Source organism: Larimichthys crocea, chromosome XX, assembly GCF_000972845.2.
Source record: "Larimichthys crocea isolate SSNF chromosome XX, L_crocea_2.0, whole genome shotgun sequence".
In the NCBI taxonomy this organism is placed as follows: domain Eukaryota; kingdom Metazoa; phylum Chordata; class Actinopteri; family Sciaenidae; genus Larimichthys; species Larimichthys crocea.
Genome location: NC_040030.1, coordinates 9402154 through 9418427, shown reverse-complemented (window position 1 = coordinate 9418427; position 16274 = coordinate 9402154). Strand labels below are relative to the sequence as shown.

At 40.0% G+C, this 16274-nt stretch overlaps 2 protein-coding genes across 3 annotated transcripts; both read right to left on the bottom strand.

The window, feature by feature from the left end:
• Positions 1 to 3071: 3071 nt before the first annotated feature.
• On the bottom strand, positions 3072 to 12047 carry napepld (N-acyl phosphatidylethanolamine phospholipase D). 2 transcript variants are annotated; one of them, XM_019264854.2, is made up of 10 exons: positions 11811 to 12047; positions 8984 to 9059; positions 7869 to 7982; positions 7515 to 7655; positions 6433 to 6657; positions 6237 to 6340; positions 5933 to 6098; positions 5682 to 5830; positions 5414 to 5528; positions 3072 to 4388 (listed from the first exon to the last, which is right to left on the bottom strand). In XM_019264854.2, exons 1-10 carry the CDS (start codon positions 11951 to 11953, stop codon positions 4257 to 4259), a joined length of 1365 nt encoding a protein of 454 aa, XP_019120399.2. In that variant the 5' UTR covers positions 11954 to 12047; the 3' UTR covers positions 3072 to 4256. The 2 variants fall into 2 exon arrangements, with proteins under 2 accessions (XP_019120399.2, XP_019120400.1); XM_019264855.2 differs by lacking the exon at positions 11811 to 12047 and adding an exon at positions 10744 to 11074.
• A 546-nt stretch (positions 12048 to 12593) lies between these two features.
• On the bottom strand, positions 12594 to 15451 carry yeats4 (YEATS domain containing 4). The gene is made up of 7 exons (XM_019264836.2): positions 15214 to 15451; positions 14983 to 15102; positions 14491 to 14557; positions 13793 to 13887; positions 13598 to 13687; positions 13331 to 13418; positions 12594 to 13104 (listed from the first exon to the last, which is right to left on the bottom strand). The coding sequence occupies exons 1-7, from the start codon at positions 15262 to 15264 to the stop codon at positions 12935 to 12937; spliced, it is 681 nt and encodes a 226-aa protein (XP_019120381.1). The 5' UTR covers positions 15265 to 15451; the 3' UTR covers positions 12594 to 12934.
• Positions 15452 to 16274: the final 823 nt, after the last annotated feature.

The window sequence follows — 16274 nt, the reverse complement described above, 5'->3', positions numbered from 1 at the left end:
TTTTGTCTCACACTGAATCTCGAGTCTAAACCTGTTTTGCTTTCTGCTTCTCTACTACTCATAAAAAAAACCTTTTTTATGTTTTATCTTTTGTATATTGAGAGAGATGTTTACAAAGCAGTTCAAGCAGCGTAATGGTTCCAATACATCTCAACTTCATCTACATAAGATCAGTCACACATTCAGGCTCTCATTGTATATTTTGTAAGTATATTTTTCCTGGTGCTAATTTCAGTTTTTATTTGAAATCAAAGTTACTCTAGATTTTTATGTCAGAATTTATGGCTTTGTAGTTCAATCTTTGCAGCTTGCCAAGAAGATAACTGCCAACATTGTTTTGCCTGTATGCAACTTGGACCTTTTCCTCCTACTTCCTGTCAAACCGAAATCGGCACTGAAACTTGCCTTTGCGTCAGCTCAGAGGATGTGTGAGCCAGTGATTCATAAAAGAGTTTTTCATAAGGAAATGTTTCAGTCAAAATCAAACTGAAATTGTGTTAACAAAAGCCGTGTTGACACCAGGGGTAGTTTTAATTAGATTATTTTGATGGTTATCATGTTTTCAGATGTTCAGGAACATACAGGGATTTCCCCCCTGCTGAGGTAAGTTTAACCTGTACACCGGCTTATCTCTGCTCTCCTCACACTGTACTGGTGCTCATTTGAAATAGCAGAAAAACCATGTGTGAAGATTGTCACGCAACTACAGTATGTCCCCCCAGTCTGTTTACACATGGACAAACAAGCTTCAGTGTGAGTTTTCCTTGTTTACTGGAAAGAGAAAATAACATCCAGGCCACAAACACTTTCTGTTTATGAATGCATGCAGCCTTTTAAACAAATCTGACGTGTTGTGCTAAAAAAAAACATGGACCTAGGTTTCCAAACAATCTATGTGGCTTACCAAATAATCAAATTAACATTTTATTCTAAAAAAAAAAGACTTAAATTATAACCACAATGTTTGGATGAAAACTGAAATAACTGTATTTACTCTGCATGAATTTTGTTATAAAAGTTATCTCCTAATTTTGACCTAAAAGTGATTTAATCTGGGAATCTCTGGCAATATTTTGAATGCAGAAAAGGTTTGCAGACACTGCCACCTTGTGTCGCCTTTTCCACAGCGCAACGTGTGTTTGCATTGTACCCAGGAGAGGAAGGTGATGATGATACCAATTAAAGACACCTGTAAAACAGGAGGGGGAAAACAAAGAAACTCAATATGGAGGAGAAAAGAGAGGATGTATTTAAAAGAGTTTCCTTCAGAAATGTTAAAATAAAAGTAAAGCCGTGGAGAAAGAGTGTGGAAGATTTGGAGAACCAGCTGGATTTTCTGGAGCTGTGCAAACAGAGCAGGTTTTATTCTTATTTTTCCAACGTTCTCATTTCTCTTTCTTTTGTTTGTTTATTCATCACATTCAGTGATCATGTGTGAGTGGAAAAGTTTGTTTCATGAATGCCCCATAACCACCAGATTACTTCAGGTTCATTTGGATGATTACACTGGGGAACAATTAAAAAAAAATGTTCTGTTGAGTTAGATCTTGATGCTGATTAAAACTAAAATTGGCATGCTGATTCCAAAATTGCAGTCAGATTTTTTTTCTAGCACGTCAAGTTTTTACCCTCCAGATAAGCAAAATTCCACTGATTAGCTGAAGTAAGACTTGCCAGCTGATTACAATTGGACTCATCTACAGGTACGTGGCAAGCATGGGCATACCGTTGTAAGTTCTATTTGGTTTTATGCTGTTTTTGTAGTTTTCAAAGCTTGTGACTATTCCATCTTAGTGTTTTATTTCCATAGGTATATATTTCCTTTGTTCCAGATCATGTCTGCTCCTGCTACTTCTCGTCATGAATGCCTAAACAACCCTGACTCCTTTTGCTATATTTGTGATAGTTTCCATTCCAAGTCAGAGGAAAGCAAACATCAGTGCATTTGTCAAACAGGCATATTTTGCATATTTTAAAGTAAAACTCTGATCAAGACAAGCCATGGGCCCCTCACAAAGTGTGCAAGCAGTGTGTGGAGAGTTTACGGACATGGACCAAAGGAACACATGAAAAGTTGGCATTTGGTATCCCCATGGTTTGGCGAGAGAAAAAAGATCATTGCACAGACTGTTACTTTTGTTTAGTGAAAGCAAGCACATATCTGTTAAGTACAGTATTTTTAAGAAAATGGGGATCCTATAGAAAAACTGGTAAATCCAATATTACAACAAATGGATTACCGTTTAAAAAAAAAATAAAAAATTGTTGTTTGAGCTCAAAATTCACTATATTGGCTGCCATTAACAACAACACTGGGGGACACTTTTTGCTAAGTTAGGTCTGACAGCTGTTTAATTTTTGGCTGCAGAATCCAAAACTGATCACACACATCACATCTCCCTAAAATGTTTGAGTTTTCATTTTTTGTAATCAGTTATTTTGCAAAAAAAAGTTTATCTTTTGACATTATTCCCTTTATTTATAAGTAATAAATTAATAAAATATTTAACCTGAAATCATTCATAATCATGTCTACCAGTTTTTATTCTACCACTTGGGGGCGCCAACATTAAAATAAATTCTGCACACAGTGGCCTCGTTAGTATTCTTACTTTAAAGTAACTTTGATGTTAAATAAAGAGGTACTGAAGAGTGCAACGGGTTAAAGATAGTAAACAACTTGCAGTATTTGTACTTCTTAGATTTAGAAGGTTAGAATATTAAAAGTATATTTAAAGGTTAAAGTAGTTTTTTATTCATTTCTTATTTTCCATTAGAACTCTAAGTACATAAAAACAAGCACATTTATTTTCTCGTGTTTGGATATCCAACTCTAGATTGCTGTTGACAAGAAGAAACAAACACATTTCAAATGCAAGTGATATTTAATGGGTAACTCAGCGACATGAATCAAGTGTAAACAGTTAGCAGTGTTTGGCCTTGTAGTTAAAACCAGGCTACTAAATAAACACAACATTGTGCTGTCAACTGTTCGTACATTCTGGCTTTAAAGGTCTGGCATAAAAAATAAAATCACTTCAACAGTTGAGTACGAAAAACGATTCTACTGCTTCTCTCCGAAGCAGTTCTGAGAAGTGAAAATGTGAATGATCAAACCGATAAGCGTTCTCGTCCTGTGGTTTCAGAGCATCAAAGACGCCTGAAGCAGGAACAAAGCGCAGTATTTGCAGAGCACGAAGCTGAACCCAGCTCAACTTCTGACTGCATCTCACAGCTCTTCAGCTACAGTTTCTATTGGCATACAGTGGTTTGGAATTAATATCAAACAAAAATAGATTCCTTGTAATGTTTCTGTTTCATGTAGTTTTTGTTTGGCCAGAGTACATTCAGAAAAAAAAACTTTTCCTAGCACCAATCCTTGCAAATCACTACTCTGAATAACTTTCTAATTCTTCTATTACAGCTCACAGGATGTCCAGCTATGTGTCAACATGAAGCTTTATCGCGCTGTCTGCAGTCAAGCTTTCAAGGTTTGTGATTACTGACACACAAACATTGCCTACATTAATATCAAGAGTACTGGTCACTATAGTGATGTGGATCTGAAAACGAATTCTGGTCACATTTTTGCCTCTTGACGAGAAGGTTTACTCCAACTGAAGCGTGCAGGTTTCTTTTCAGTGGTTGATCCAGACTGGAGGAGTAAGCTTAGAAAACACTGCATCTGCCAGAAATCTTTTCTCCTCAGCTGAATGGTTTCTAAAGCTGCGTGGAGACTACAAAAACGCTTTTGACATCAATATGGACTTAAAATTCAAATGATCACTTTATAGACAATATTTAGCCGCAGAAAAGTCTAAATGTGACTTATGTGAATCTGGTACTAGTGTATTTTTTCTGCTAACTAATATTTTTCTGAGTGTTACACTGATAGAAATCGTGGGTTATCTAAATAGTATTTGACTTAAGTGTACTGTACTTGTAAAGACTGACATTTAACATCTGTGTTGAAATCAAATACCTGGTTCCTCATGAGCCATGAGGGGATTTTTCTTTTAAAGAACTACACATACCTAATCAGATTTTTTTTTTTTTATAGCGGAGCTGCTGTAGGTAGTATATCCCGCCGTGACAAACATTCAGTATGTAAACAGTACTGCGAAACATTTTTAATTTCCTATTTTCAGCTGGGATAAGCTGCATATGCGTTTCAGACTGAAATCCATCTATGTATGACGAGCTATGTTCTTCACTTTGTTACAGACACAAGTCAGCCCACAGATCGCTCCAGAGGATCAGTCGAAGACGTCTCCTTCCTGTGAAGCTATAAGGCGAGACTCCCCGTGATGCAGAGTGAAGAAAGATTCTGGTTTCAGTCCTTTCTGTTCCATGGCCTCTCTGAGACGAACCGGCGGGTCCATGTAGTACTGATGGAGGAGGAGGGATCATAGAAACAAGTGAGCATTAAAGACTTTTCTTTAGGATCATCATACTGGAGGTTCAGGAAGGATCATTTTAGCTCAGTGCTGCACATTTTTTGTCAGGTTGTCTCCAACTTTCCAAGTGTGGCAGCAAGCCAGAGATTTCATGAAACTGTGTTAGCTGCAGAAATAGTCATGCAGCTTAACAAACAATGACACCTTTGTTATGCTATGTTAACAGGCCATAATAGTGCTGGAGCACATTTTTACCTCTGTAGCCTCTCCCTGACCGGTCATTTCATTAGGTACACTTGTACAATCCTATAAATATGTGTTATGATTCCTCCTAGTGTATCAGGAGTACCTTTAACATCCGCTTAGCTATAACTAATGCAGTCTAATACAACAGTGTAATAAATCCTACCTTCATGAAGGTTATAATGTTCAGTTTGAGAGGCGGTGATTCATCTTTATGGTCATTTGAGGCTGCAGTCTGTGAGGTGTCAGAGAGGTGTTTCTTATTTAGCCCGGCCTCTCGGATAAAAATGTGGTGGACAAAATATTAGAAACACCTGTCAAAACCACAAATTGCAGCCTCAAGCGATTCCAATCAAAACCTCTAAAGCTGAGCATTAGAGCCCTTATGATGCGAGGATTAATTGCAGGACATGTTGTATTAAACTGCACTGGTTATAGCTGAGTGTATGTTAAGTGTATGAATTATAAGATGTTTTAAATGCATTTGTACAGAAACAAAGCAGACTCATCATAGCACAATGTCACATAGATATGCACAATACTAGTGTATGCTTCTGTGTTTTTAAAGGAGTAGTCTTACATCTATCCATGTAGTCTACACAGTAAAATGTGTTGAGTGAGCATTTCTATAGAAGCTTAGTCATGTTCATGTTAAGTGATGTATTGACCTATCAACAGCCCAGCTGGAGTGAGCAGATGATGCAGTTAACTATGTATAAAGACTGTAAAATGTGGAAAACAGCTAGCCTAAGTAAGTAATCGTGTACCCCTACCTCATAGGCGAGAGCAAAGGTTCCCCAGTGAATAGCCACGGACTGTTTGGCCTGAATGTCTTGGTGAATTTGAACAGCCTCTTCTGGGTCTACATGCTGTCCCTGCATTACATCCCTGGAAAACCAAAGAACATTCTAACATGTTAGAATTACATACAGTATAATATATAACAAGATAGGAATTTGATTTGTACAATATTTAAATGTGTACGTCTGCGTATGCTTCTATCCGTGTGTTGTCATTGTCTGCATGCATGTTGTACAGAACCTGGGCAGGTAAGCTCCGATGGGGATTGCTGCAAGGTCAAATGGTCCGAAACGTCGTCCTATCTCCTGGAAGGAAGAGCAGTAGCCGGTATCTCCAGCAAAGAAGAATCGATGTTCTGGACCCAGAATAGACCAGCTGCCCCATAAAGACTAAAAGAAAACATAGTTATGTACTGACTCAAATGACTCAATCACACCAGTAAAAAGTCAAATCTAATCAGCAAACTGCTGACAATTGTAATGAATTATTACCTTGTTATCATCTAGTGCGGTGCGCTTGCTCCAGTGCTGAGCGGGTGTGCAGACAAATGTGACGTCATCATGACCCGGGACACAGTTCTCCTCCCACCAGTCCAGCTCCATCACATTCTCACAGCCCATCTTCACCAGCCAGTCCATCAAACCCAGGGGCACGAACCTGTGAACCACACATTTGAACTTACTTAACATAAAAGGAACAGGTTGTGTGATTATTATTATTTTTTTCTTGTGTGCTGAATACATGAACTAGAATATAATTAGGCCTCATTGTCGACTATAGATCCATCACGCATACCAGCGTAGCTCCCCTCCAAAGCGTGCATTAAGGCTGGCCACAGATCCAGCATCCAGATGGTCATAATGAGAATGACTGATAACGACCGCATCGATCCTGGGCAGCTGTTAAAACATGAAACAGAAATATGAAGGAAGCAGCCAAAGAAACAAGGCCGGTGATGAATGTGTTTATCAGAAACAAAGAAATACTAAACCTGGTTCACAGTGCAGGGGGGGCCTCGGTATCTTTTGTGCCCCATGAACTGGAAAGGCGAGGCTCTTTGGCTGAAAATTGGGTCTGTCAGAATATTCAGCCCGTCCATTTCAACCAGAACTGTGGCATGACCCAGCCAGGTGACTCTCAGGCCTGGGCCAGAGTCAGAGAGGTCTGGGTTCTGGACAAAGTACGGTTCAATCACTGGGAGCTCACTGTCCAGAGCCTATTGTGGGAGACGAGGGGTTACAGAGGATGAGTATGCTTGGAAGAAAGGGAGAAAAGAAGAACAGAACCACATTATGAGGAATAAAATGGTTCTGTCTCATGACTTCGCCTGATCACACTTTTGAAAAATTACCCATTATCCCATCTAACCATAATAACAGTCATTGTTTTCTTCTCTCTGCAGATGTTACAGTGATGCACACAGAAGTTAAATGTTTTTGTTGCCGGCAATATCACAAGGACAGACAGCTGACACGAGATTCTGCTTTTGTTTTGAGAAGTGCACCAACTCCTGAGCTAAGCAGTTCTTCTATGCACATAGTTTACAAAGCTACAGTCTGGAACGTACATGTTCTTACAGGTTTTCAGGGACAAAAAAAAACCACAATGTGCAATTAAGGGGTTAAACATTTCTCTATCGCTGTGTGAAAGCAGCCTTTGAAGCCTGTTAAGCTCTCACTGAGCTCAGCAAGGTTTCCACTGGTAGCTATAGATACTGTGTGGGTTGTGAGAGTCGACAAAGGGCAATGTTCCTACTGACAGAGCTGAGAAAAATACTCTATATGAACTCTCTGACTACTGTGAAGATGATACAAGTAAAATCTTATTTGATCCATGACTTTTATACAAACAATGAGAGCTTGTTGTGCTCTGCTTGCTGTACTCTGTGTTCTACGAGGGTGAGTTTAGGGGGAGCTGTCCTTGATCAACCACTGTTAAATTAAAATATCATCCATCACTGATTTTAGATTACATATCTGACACTTATAATTTAGTGAAGCCAGATAAGGCCTGAGTGGAACAAAGCCAAAAGTTGTAGTTAATAGCAAACTGTGAAATCTAATAACCACCCACCTCTTTACTGGAGGGTACACTGCTGTTGTTTTTATCCAACAACAGGAACCTGAGCAGGGTGGTGTAGGAAGGGAACCGCCATGTGGGCCAGGGGTTGGTCCAGCGGCCATGTTTGTCCTTACAGGACTTTGTCACTTCCTCCTGTAATAAAAACGATTACTTTTTAGCCATTAAGGAAGGGTTCGTCAGGTTAAACACAACACAGTGGGAAGAGAGCACTAGGTAGAGCGGAAAGTAGTTTATGGAAATGAGGTTTGAGATGAGTTAAGGTGAAGGCGGGAGAGGTGGTGTGTGTTTCATGTAGAGGAGGAAGTTTTAGAGGACAGGAGGATGATGGGGAAGTGAGGCCTGTACCTCCAGACGGTAGTCCAGGCGGAAGCTCTTGCGGGATGAGCGAGAGGAGCTGCACTTCCTCGGGGACTGAGGATCCACCTCTCCACCCACGGCACCTCTCAGCTCTTCAGCATCCTGGAGTACGGGTGCAAAAACACACACATGATGGAGTCGATTAGCATTCTCCAAGCACCATTAACCACGTCAACCAATGACCATTAAGACGTCATTTTGTTACCTCACATTTTAGCTGTAGCTAGTAAAATGCTGGAGGTGAAAGATAAATTTGTAATTGTTTTTTGCTTCTTTATTATTTTATGCTAGTACGTCTACTACAGCTCTGGCAGGCTCACTTCTTTCCAACTCCAAACCCCCTGCTTTTTTTTTCCATTTTCAAACTTGTAGTCTTCTTGCTTGAGACAATTTATTGTGCAGCTCCCTCTCAGTAGCGCTCCAAAGATATGTAACCAGAGTTTGATGTGGAAAAAATCGGAGGAGTGTCCCTATCATAAGTCAAGAAACTCAACAGCAGTGAGAGTAAAAAAAACGTTTTGGCATGTCATGGTAGGAAAAGCACAGGTGTGACCAATAAAACTGATAACTGCATTCCACCGAGATTATCAGTAAGTGCTACTTGAATGCCTGTTCACTGGAAAAGCTTTACTGGGGCACTTGGGTGGAATTGAGCCATCGTTAAGGTTATTTGTTTGGGCTCTTCCTGCTATGACTCATGATAACGTTTCCAGCTTTTGATAGCAAATTCAAGAGTACATTTGGACAGCTAAGAACAGCAGGAACGCCTTTTCCAAAGACAGTTTAGAAACTGCTATTTCATTAAAAAGATGGTTCTCTCAAATAAGTCATTAACCTGTACCTGTCTGTACTGGTTGCACAGCAGACATTTTGCATTGTCAAAGGTGGAAAAACACAGGTGAACTTATGCCAGCTCAGTTTCAGTGATGGTGACAGTAAATCATCCTGCTATCAATGACAGCAGTCACAATAGAGGACCTCCCTTCAGTGGAATGCAGCAATCATTAATCGACCACTAGTTTCCTGTTATGACGTGTCAAAATGTCTGGCTGTGTAACCAGCTCATTACATACTAGTTTTAAGTCGGTACGGAGGCTGCTTACCTCAACCAGGCATTTATTCTCCTCCAGCGCTGCTTTGCCTGAAGGTGATGGCTTCTCCATGGGCGCACCACCACACCTAGCACACGCAAACACAAACACACACACTTTTAACCTGTACAGCATTGCTACAAAGTGCTTCAGTAGTTTGGCACTCAGACTGCTCTCCTGTTGCAACTGAGAGTCCCGTCGTTTTGCTTTGAAGGTGCACCAACCATCATTGATAATAAATGATGATAAACCTGACAGTTATAATAGTTTGAATATGGCACAGAAAGACGGTAGCAGCTTCACTGTATTCAAATGACTCTGCTATCAGGGGGTGACATTTTAGTGCTCCCACAGCGTCTCGCCCTCGTTTCAAAGCAAACCTAGCGAGACTTCCTAATACTGTGTCGCGGTTGACATTCATCGCATCTTTTACAATCTTGGCAGGAAAGATTGTGACACAAGTCGCCCGACGAGTGTGACAAATGAAAGTAAACAACAGAGACAGAGGTTTTTCTCTTGCGTAACACTTATTGGAAAGTAAATGGTGCGGTGATTCACGCACGGTATGAAAATAAAGAAGGTATTCCATGTTAAGAAATGCTACATACATACAACTATCAATGCAAAATGAATCCAGACTGTACTTATGTTTACACTTTCTAAACTCACACTGCTACTGTGCAACTTCCTTCTTGGTCAACATCCACCTCACACATGGTGGTGTAATATTAAACTCTGTGTTGAAGTACAGGTGCTTTTAGTTGAGCTGATCCAGGGGAAAACTAAATTTTATTTCCCCAATATGACATTTCAGGTAACACCTACATTTACTGGGCACAAGAACTGACGTTGGCGCCTACATACCCCAAAGCTAGAAAGCCTAAACACAGCCCTTCCTTATCCTGCCATTATCTACAGTACACACCCTTACTAACTACTATTCTACTCATGAATTATTACTTCGTGCATACACTTCATAAGAAATTGCACTTTAGGGTGGCCTTCAGTCCTGTATTGATTAAAGAGACTGGTAAGTTGGGTTCCTTTAGTGGCATGATATTATCAATGCAGTGATGCACCACAGTGCACTTGCCCTCTTTGGGTCAAACGCCGATACATTAAAAGCTACGGTGTGCTGATGATGCACTCAGCACTCATGAATGGACTTTGAGCCGCACACTACACGCAGACACTGGGACAACAATGGAGCTTTGTGGACGACAACCAAACAAAGATGTAAGCATGCCTGATGTGGACATGTAAGCAACGACAGAACACAACCTGAAATCCAGGAGTTCCCCTCTCCCTCTGTTGTCGAGCTCAAATAAATAAATCTTTCTATGGAGTTATCAGACAGGACTGTCTCCAAGTTCTTTGAAGGAGAACACAGGATGTGCACGCTATCTGTGGAGGTAAATCAATTTCCCCTTCATGAAAACAGTTCAAAGTCCCAAAGAGTGAGCGAAACCAGTCTCCAAATATCTTTAGACATCTTCAGCTATTTCCTGTTTGAAATATATGGCACAGACAGGAAAGACAACAACACTAATCTTGACAAACACAAGCAGTAGTTGGTATTAACTAGTTGTGGCAAAAACAATCCAGTGAATACAAAGCTCATATTTCAGCAGGAAACTACCCCAGTCAAAGGTGTCCTATGGGGGGAAATAGTAGTGATTGCATAAAAATGCCAGAGTACAATAAGGCCGAGTATCACAAGAGTCGTTGCACAACACAACACAGCAGTTGTTACTATTTTAAAGCAAACTTACCTGAAAACTTGAAGGCAACAGAAACACCACCGGTTGTTTTCTTAGCGAGGAGACATATTTGTTGCATTAGCGTCAGCCATACACTGTGTTAATGCGAGCCGGGTAACATTATTAAGAGCTATACGCTTCCCCCGAGCATGCCCAAACACACTTTACACGCTGATATAACGCAGCTTTCACACAGCCGGAGAGTGGAAAACTTAAAGAGTGCTGCAGCAGAGATGTGTTTGAGGCGGCGGGACGTGCAGTTTGTTTGCAGTAAGCGCGGTGAGCAGCATTAGTCTGCACCAGCACCAGCAGCAGCAGCAGCAGCTTCAGCTCGGGCTGTGACGTCGGTGCAAAAACCCTCAGACCACGTGACCGCGCCAGAAACTCTCCCTGTGACTGCGGGCTAAAAATAAAATAATAAAATAATAAAATAATAAAATAATAAAATAAATGTAGTGGAGTAAAATCAGTTATTTTTTTATAAATAAAATAAATAAAAAAAATACTTATAAAATTTAAAATAAATATTGCTTTTTATTCCCACTAGTACAAATACGTAATGGTAATGAAAATTGCCAGTAATAATACTAATACCAGTGCTTAACACATATAGTTAACATACAGCATATAGTTATTTATAACAAAGTTTTTTTTAAAAAGTTGGTTTATGTCAAGTCTCTTGTCTTTTACACAGACCTGGCCAATAAAGTTATTTTGATTCTTATTAATTAATTTAGGTAAGGATATTTAGACTTTTATTTCATTTGTTAACATATTTATTATTTAATTGCTAGTTTATTTATGTAATTTTGTCCCATCTATACTTGTAATAGGAATAATCACAATTCTTGTTTCACCCAGCTGGAAATGGATGATGCTTATACTGATGCCCAAATTAATCAGGATTTCCATTAAAAATACCCATGTTTGTTTGTTTTTCAATAATTCATACCCACTGTCATTCACTGCTAAAGTGCTGGTGTCAACATGTTGACATGTGTCCACCAGCACTGGTCAAAGAGGAAAAACTCACTGTTGACTCATTTCTACTTTGATCACTTGTTTTCTTGCAGACTTACCTTGCATTTCTGTCCCTGATCGGGGACACCTGGAGGGATTTTAATCCGAGCAGACAAACTACATTCAGACGCCATGTGTGTTTGCTGAATTTACATCTGCACAGCGGCAACAAATACGCAGACCTGCGCAGCACTGCCTCCATTTCAGCTCTTTGTACTGGACCATATTTGTTTAATACAGAACAACCAGAGGACACGGAGTTACACGCATGTTAAACTCTGAGGAAGTCCGGACAGAAAAAGTTGCTTCGACTTCCTGCCAGATGCTTTCAGGAACTCTCGGAAATTTGAAAATTCACAGCTCGACTTTGATGAAAAGTTTTATCATCGATATAAAAACTTTTAGAGGATTTGTTCTTTTTTTTTTTAATCGCACAAAAACGCTGTCCTGTTTGCTTGAGCTGAAGTTGATGGTCATGGTTTGGTAGTTTTTGCACAAAGAAAGCTGGAAAATGATCCAGTGTATGCACACATGGACTGTCAGGGAGAAACCCTACAAAATAAAGCCAGGGATCAGGATTGAGAAGCAGGTTAAGCTCTGCTCACTTAGATCAGGGTTTAACCCATTATGCTCTGTACAGATCATGGCATATTAAACACCTGATTTGACTGACATCACAATGTGTCAACATATGTCATTATTGTGGCCGATTCATGATGTTAATTTCCAGACTTTGACCCACACACTGCTGCTACTGGTTGCAGTAAACCTGTATTCATGTTTTATGAATCAACCCTCATCAAACGCACACAGTCACAAACAGAAGAAACGTATACAAGTGATACAGTGAGCATGTTTACTTTATATAGAAAAGCATAAGATCAGTAAAAAAAAAAAACACAGCAGGAGATATTCACACCAAACTGTGTGAATATCTCATCAGAAAGGCATGAATACAACATTTTCTTCAGCTAGTAACACTCTCAAAGTTCGGATTTACATTTTTTTTCTCCACAGTTTTTCTCTGAGCTATGCGATATTGACAAACAAAAAACAAAATGTAAATCACAAAAATATGTCACAACAATAACTTTAATCGGTTATCTGGTCAGGAACAAAAAATGCCAGAGTCCTGCTGAAAGATCATATCCGTGTGTGTGTGTGTGTGTTGTCTGTCCATGTCTCAGTGCTCCTTGTGGTCTCCGTCCTCCTCCAGTTTCCTGATCTCTGCCTTCAGGTGGTTGATGTTCTCTCTGCTGGCTTTTAGTTTGTCTTTCAGCTCTGTGATCTCCTGGCTGGTTCTCTTCTTTGCTGCTTCCATTTTCTCCTTTGTCCTCTGCTCCAGCTCACCGACTGCAGAGACACACACATACATACATGCATTAGCATCGTGCTTATCTCAAACTACATAAATGCTGCTTTTCTGCACAGAGGCACAAACTAAATTTTCCTTTATGAGGGGCACTGAAGTTCCAGTCAGAACTGGGTTTAAGAAAGCTAGTGTGTATTCACAAATACACGTGTTTTTAAATAACTATAAAAACACAAGTGTGTGTGTGTATACAGTGTGTGTACATACACTCTGTCTCATGCTTGTATGCTCCCAGGGTGAGTTGTCTTGACGTTGTCAGTAGCTGTTGCATCATGGCTGTGGGATCCTGGAAGATCTGAAAATGACACGAGTCCGGTGCATCTCAGTAAATATCCAATTTCACCCATTGCACAAAAATACTAATGCCATGTGGTCGAGAGTCAGTTTGAAAATGAACGTTCAACTATCATTTTTCATAGTGAAGGCCCATAAAATGATGCAGTACAGTAAACGTGGTCATGAAAACTGGCTTACCATTTCATCGTAGAATTCAGAGACAACTGTCTTCTTAGGCATGGCACTGGAGTCTGACTGGAATAACTTCAACAGGTGATACAGAGTCACCTAAGAAACCAAGCACAGGCAAATCAACATAAGCACTCATACAGGAAAGTTCAAAATTCAAACCTGCTTAATAACGATTATTATCATGCATTATCAGGCTCTTACAGATCTCTCATTGGGGTCAATGAAGAAGATCTTGATGATGATCTCAAACTCCCCCCAGCCCGTCTCTGTAATCTCATACGGAGGCTTAGTCACCACTGGAAGGAAGACAAACAGTGAGTTAGACTGATGAAGGGTCACGAGTTAAAACACCTGCCTGAATGCTTTTGTTGAGGTGTAATTACATTTACATTTTAGTCATTTAAGCTGACACTTTTATCCAAAGCAACTTACAGAGACTTACTTAATTAATCCCTCAACGGGGAAATTTTTTCACTGTTTTATTTACATGCATTTTTTTTAAAACCCAGAACACACACATGTAGTACAAGGGCTCATAGACATGCAATGTGGAGAGAAATGGTGGAGTGATGGGCAGCCCCCCTCAGGAGCGCCCTGCGAGCAGTTGCGGGGGTTCGGTGCCTTGCTCAAGGGCACCTAAGGTGTCCAGAGGGTGAGTCCATCTTCCATATTTTTGGTCCATGCTGGACTTGAGCCGGCCACCCTCCAGTTCCCAAGCCAAGTCCCTATGGACTGAGCTACTGCCGCCCCCAAATTCTTAAGTTCTTAAAAAGGAGTAGATTTATTATGTCCAGTTGTTGGTAGTGCTAGGAGAGAGGGTACTCTCTGAAGCTGGGTCTTTTTTAAAAAGGTAGAGAGGGGTTGGATTGTCTTGAGAGCCAGGCGCCGGGTGTACTCACCTCTCAGTGGGTTTCCGTAGCTCTCATGGAGCTTAAACTGGATTTTCTTCACATAAGCGGACATATCCTGGAAGAACAATGGTGTGCAATTAACATCTGAAAGTATAAAGTAGTCAAACATTTAAAGCAGCTGCAGACATCCCCCCTATCATAAGGAACATCAATTCAAGTCTGCACTTGTTTAAAATCGCCTTTTCCATCTGATTCAAGTGCACTGTCCTATTTTAACCTGTTTTTAATGTTGTATTCTTCTAATTTGATCTACTTTTATGGTTCTTTTGGTTTATATATATTGTTCTTAATAGATGGTTACTCGTTTACATATGTTGTTTTTGTTTGTTTGTATACTGGAGTATTGCAACAAAAAATAATTTCCCCCTGGGATTATTAAAGTATTTCTGATTTGCTGTCTACTCTCATTTATTGTAAGGTGACAGAAAGGAAATAAAATGAAATAAATGTGTTATTATTATTATGATGATGAGGTCTCACCTCGTTCCTGTACGGCTTCACGTACACGGACCACTGATGCGTGTGTCCATCCTCCTCTCTCTTCTTCCCAAAGTATCGGGCAACGTTCCCAAACACGATCGGCTTCACGATGGTGACTCCCTGCAGGTCACAGACACAGAGAGGCAGCAGGTGACTCACATGGATCCTTCTCGGATCGTTTCATTCACATTTTCTTTTTGTTTGTTTACGTTTTACAGACCGCTGTGTTACCTTAACTCGCCCCCCGGAATCTGGACCAAATTCAGTCATCTTTTTGAACATAGTACGGTGACAAGACGGTGAAGACGATCCCGTGGGACACTCTAGAGGACTCTTGTTGATCCACAAAGTGTGTCCACGCGTGTTAAAGCTGCCATTTAAGTGTTTGAAGCAGCCGCAGAGCTCATCGTCTCATCTGCACCCCGCCACACAAACAACCGCCGGAAGTGGAAAGTCTTAACGTTGTTCGACGGGAGCGCGACGTTGGGATAAAAAAGGTTCCGGCTGATGGAATAAATAATGTCGTGCCGTAGTGTATCACGAATAAATAATAATAAAAACAATAATAATATGCAGATTTTTCTAAATAATTTTCTACCTTGCCCTCTTATTCTGATAGCGTTATTCGCTCACCCTGCCTAATTTTGTCTAATTTAATCAGAAAGCACACTTCTCATTATAAATTCCCACCGTGCATACATAATGGCATCCTGATGATCAGAAATAATAACAAAAAAGTAAGCTTTATTATTAATCAGTTTAGTCAAAGGGTTTATAGATATATAAAGAACTGACCTATTTTTGTACACTTTGACTTACATATCTCTTGATATTTGGCAAAAAATGAACTTTATCTACAAATGGACCTTTTCCACAGCAGCCATTTAAACGCAGGCGTTACCAGTGACACTTATTAAGGTCCCATTCCACTCAGGTCAGAGTCAGCATGCTGATGTTCTGCAATAAATGTCAAGGAACACCAGACCTCATAGACCTTTTAAAACTAACAATTTAGTATTTTCAAAAACTTGTTTTCTGGTCAAGCAAATACTAGAAAACGTGGACAAAATTAATATTAAAATCTCATTTTCATCTGCCTGATTAGATTAATTATTCACAAAAAAAGCCACAAAACCAAACTGAACTTAGAAAGGTTTTATTTTTGAGACCAATAACCATTTGATTATTTTGGCTGCCATGTGCCTTTCCACATTGCTAGCAGTAGTACAGGATAACAGTACCTACTGGAAACAGACTACTTGACCCCTTAATAATCTAGAATACAAAAATTA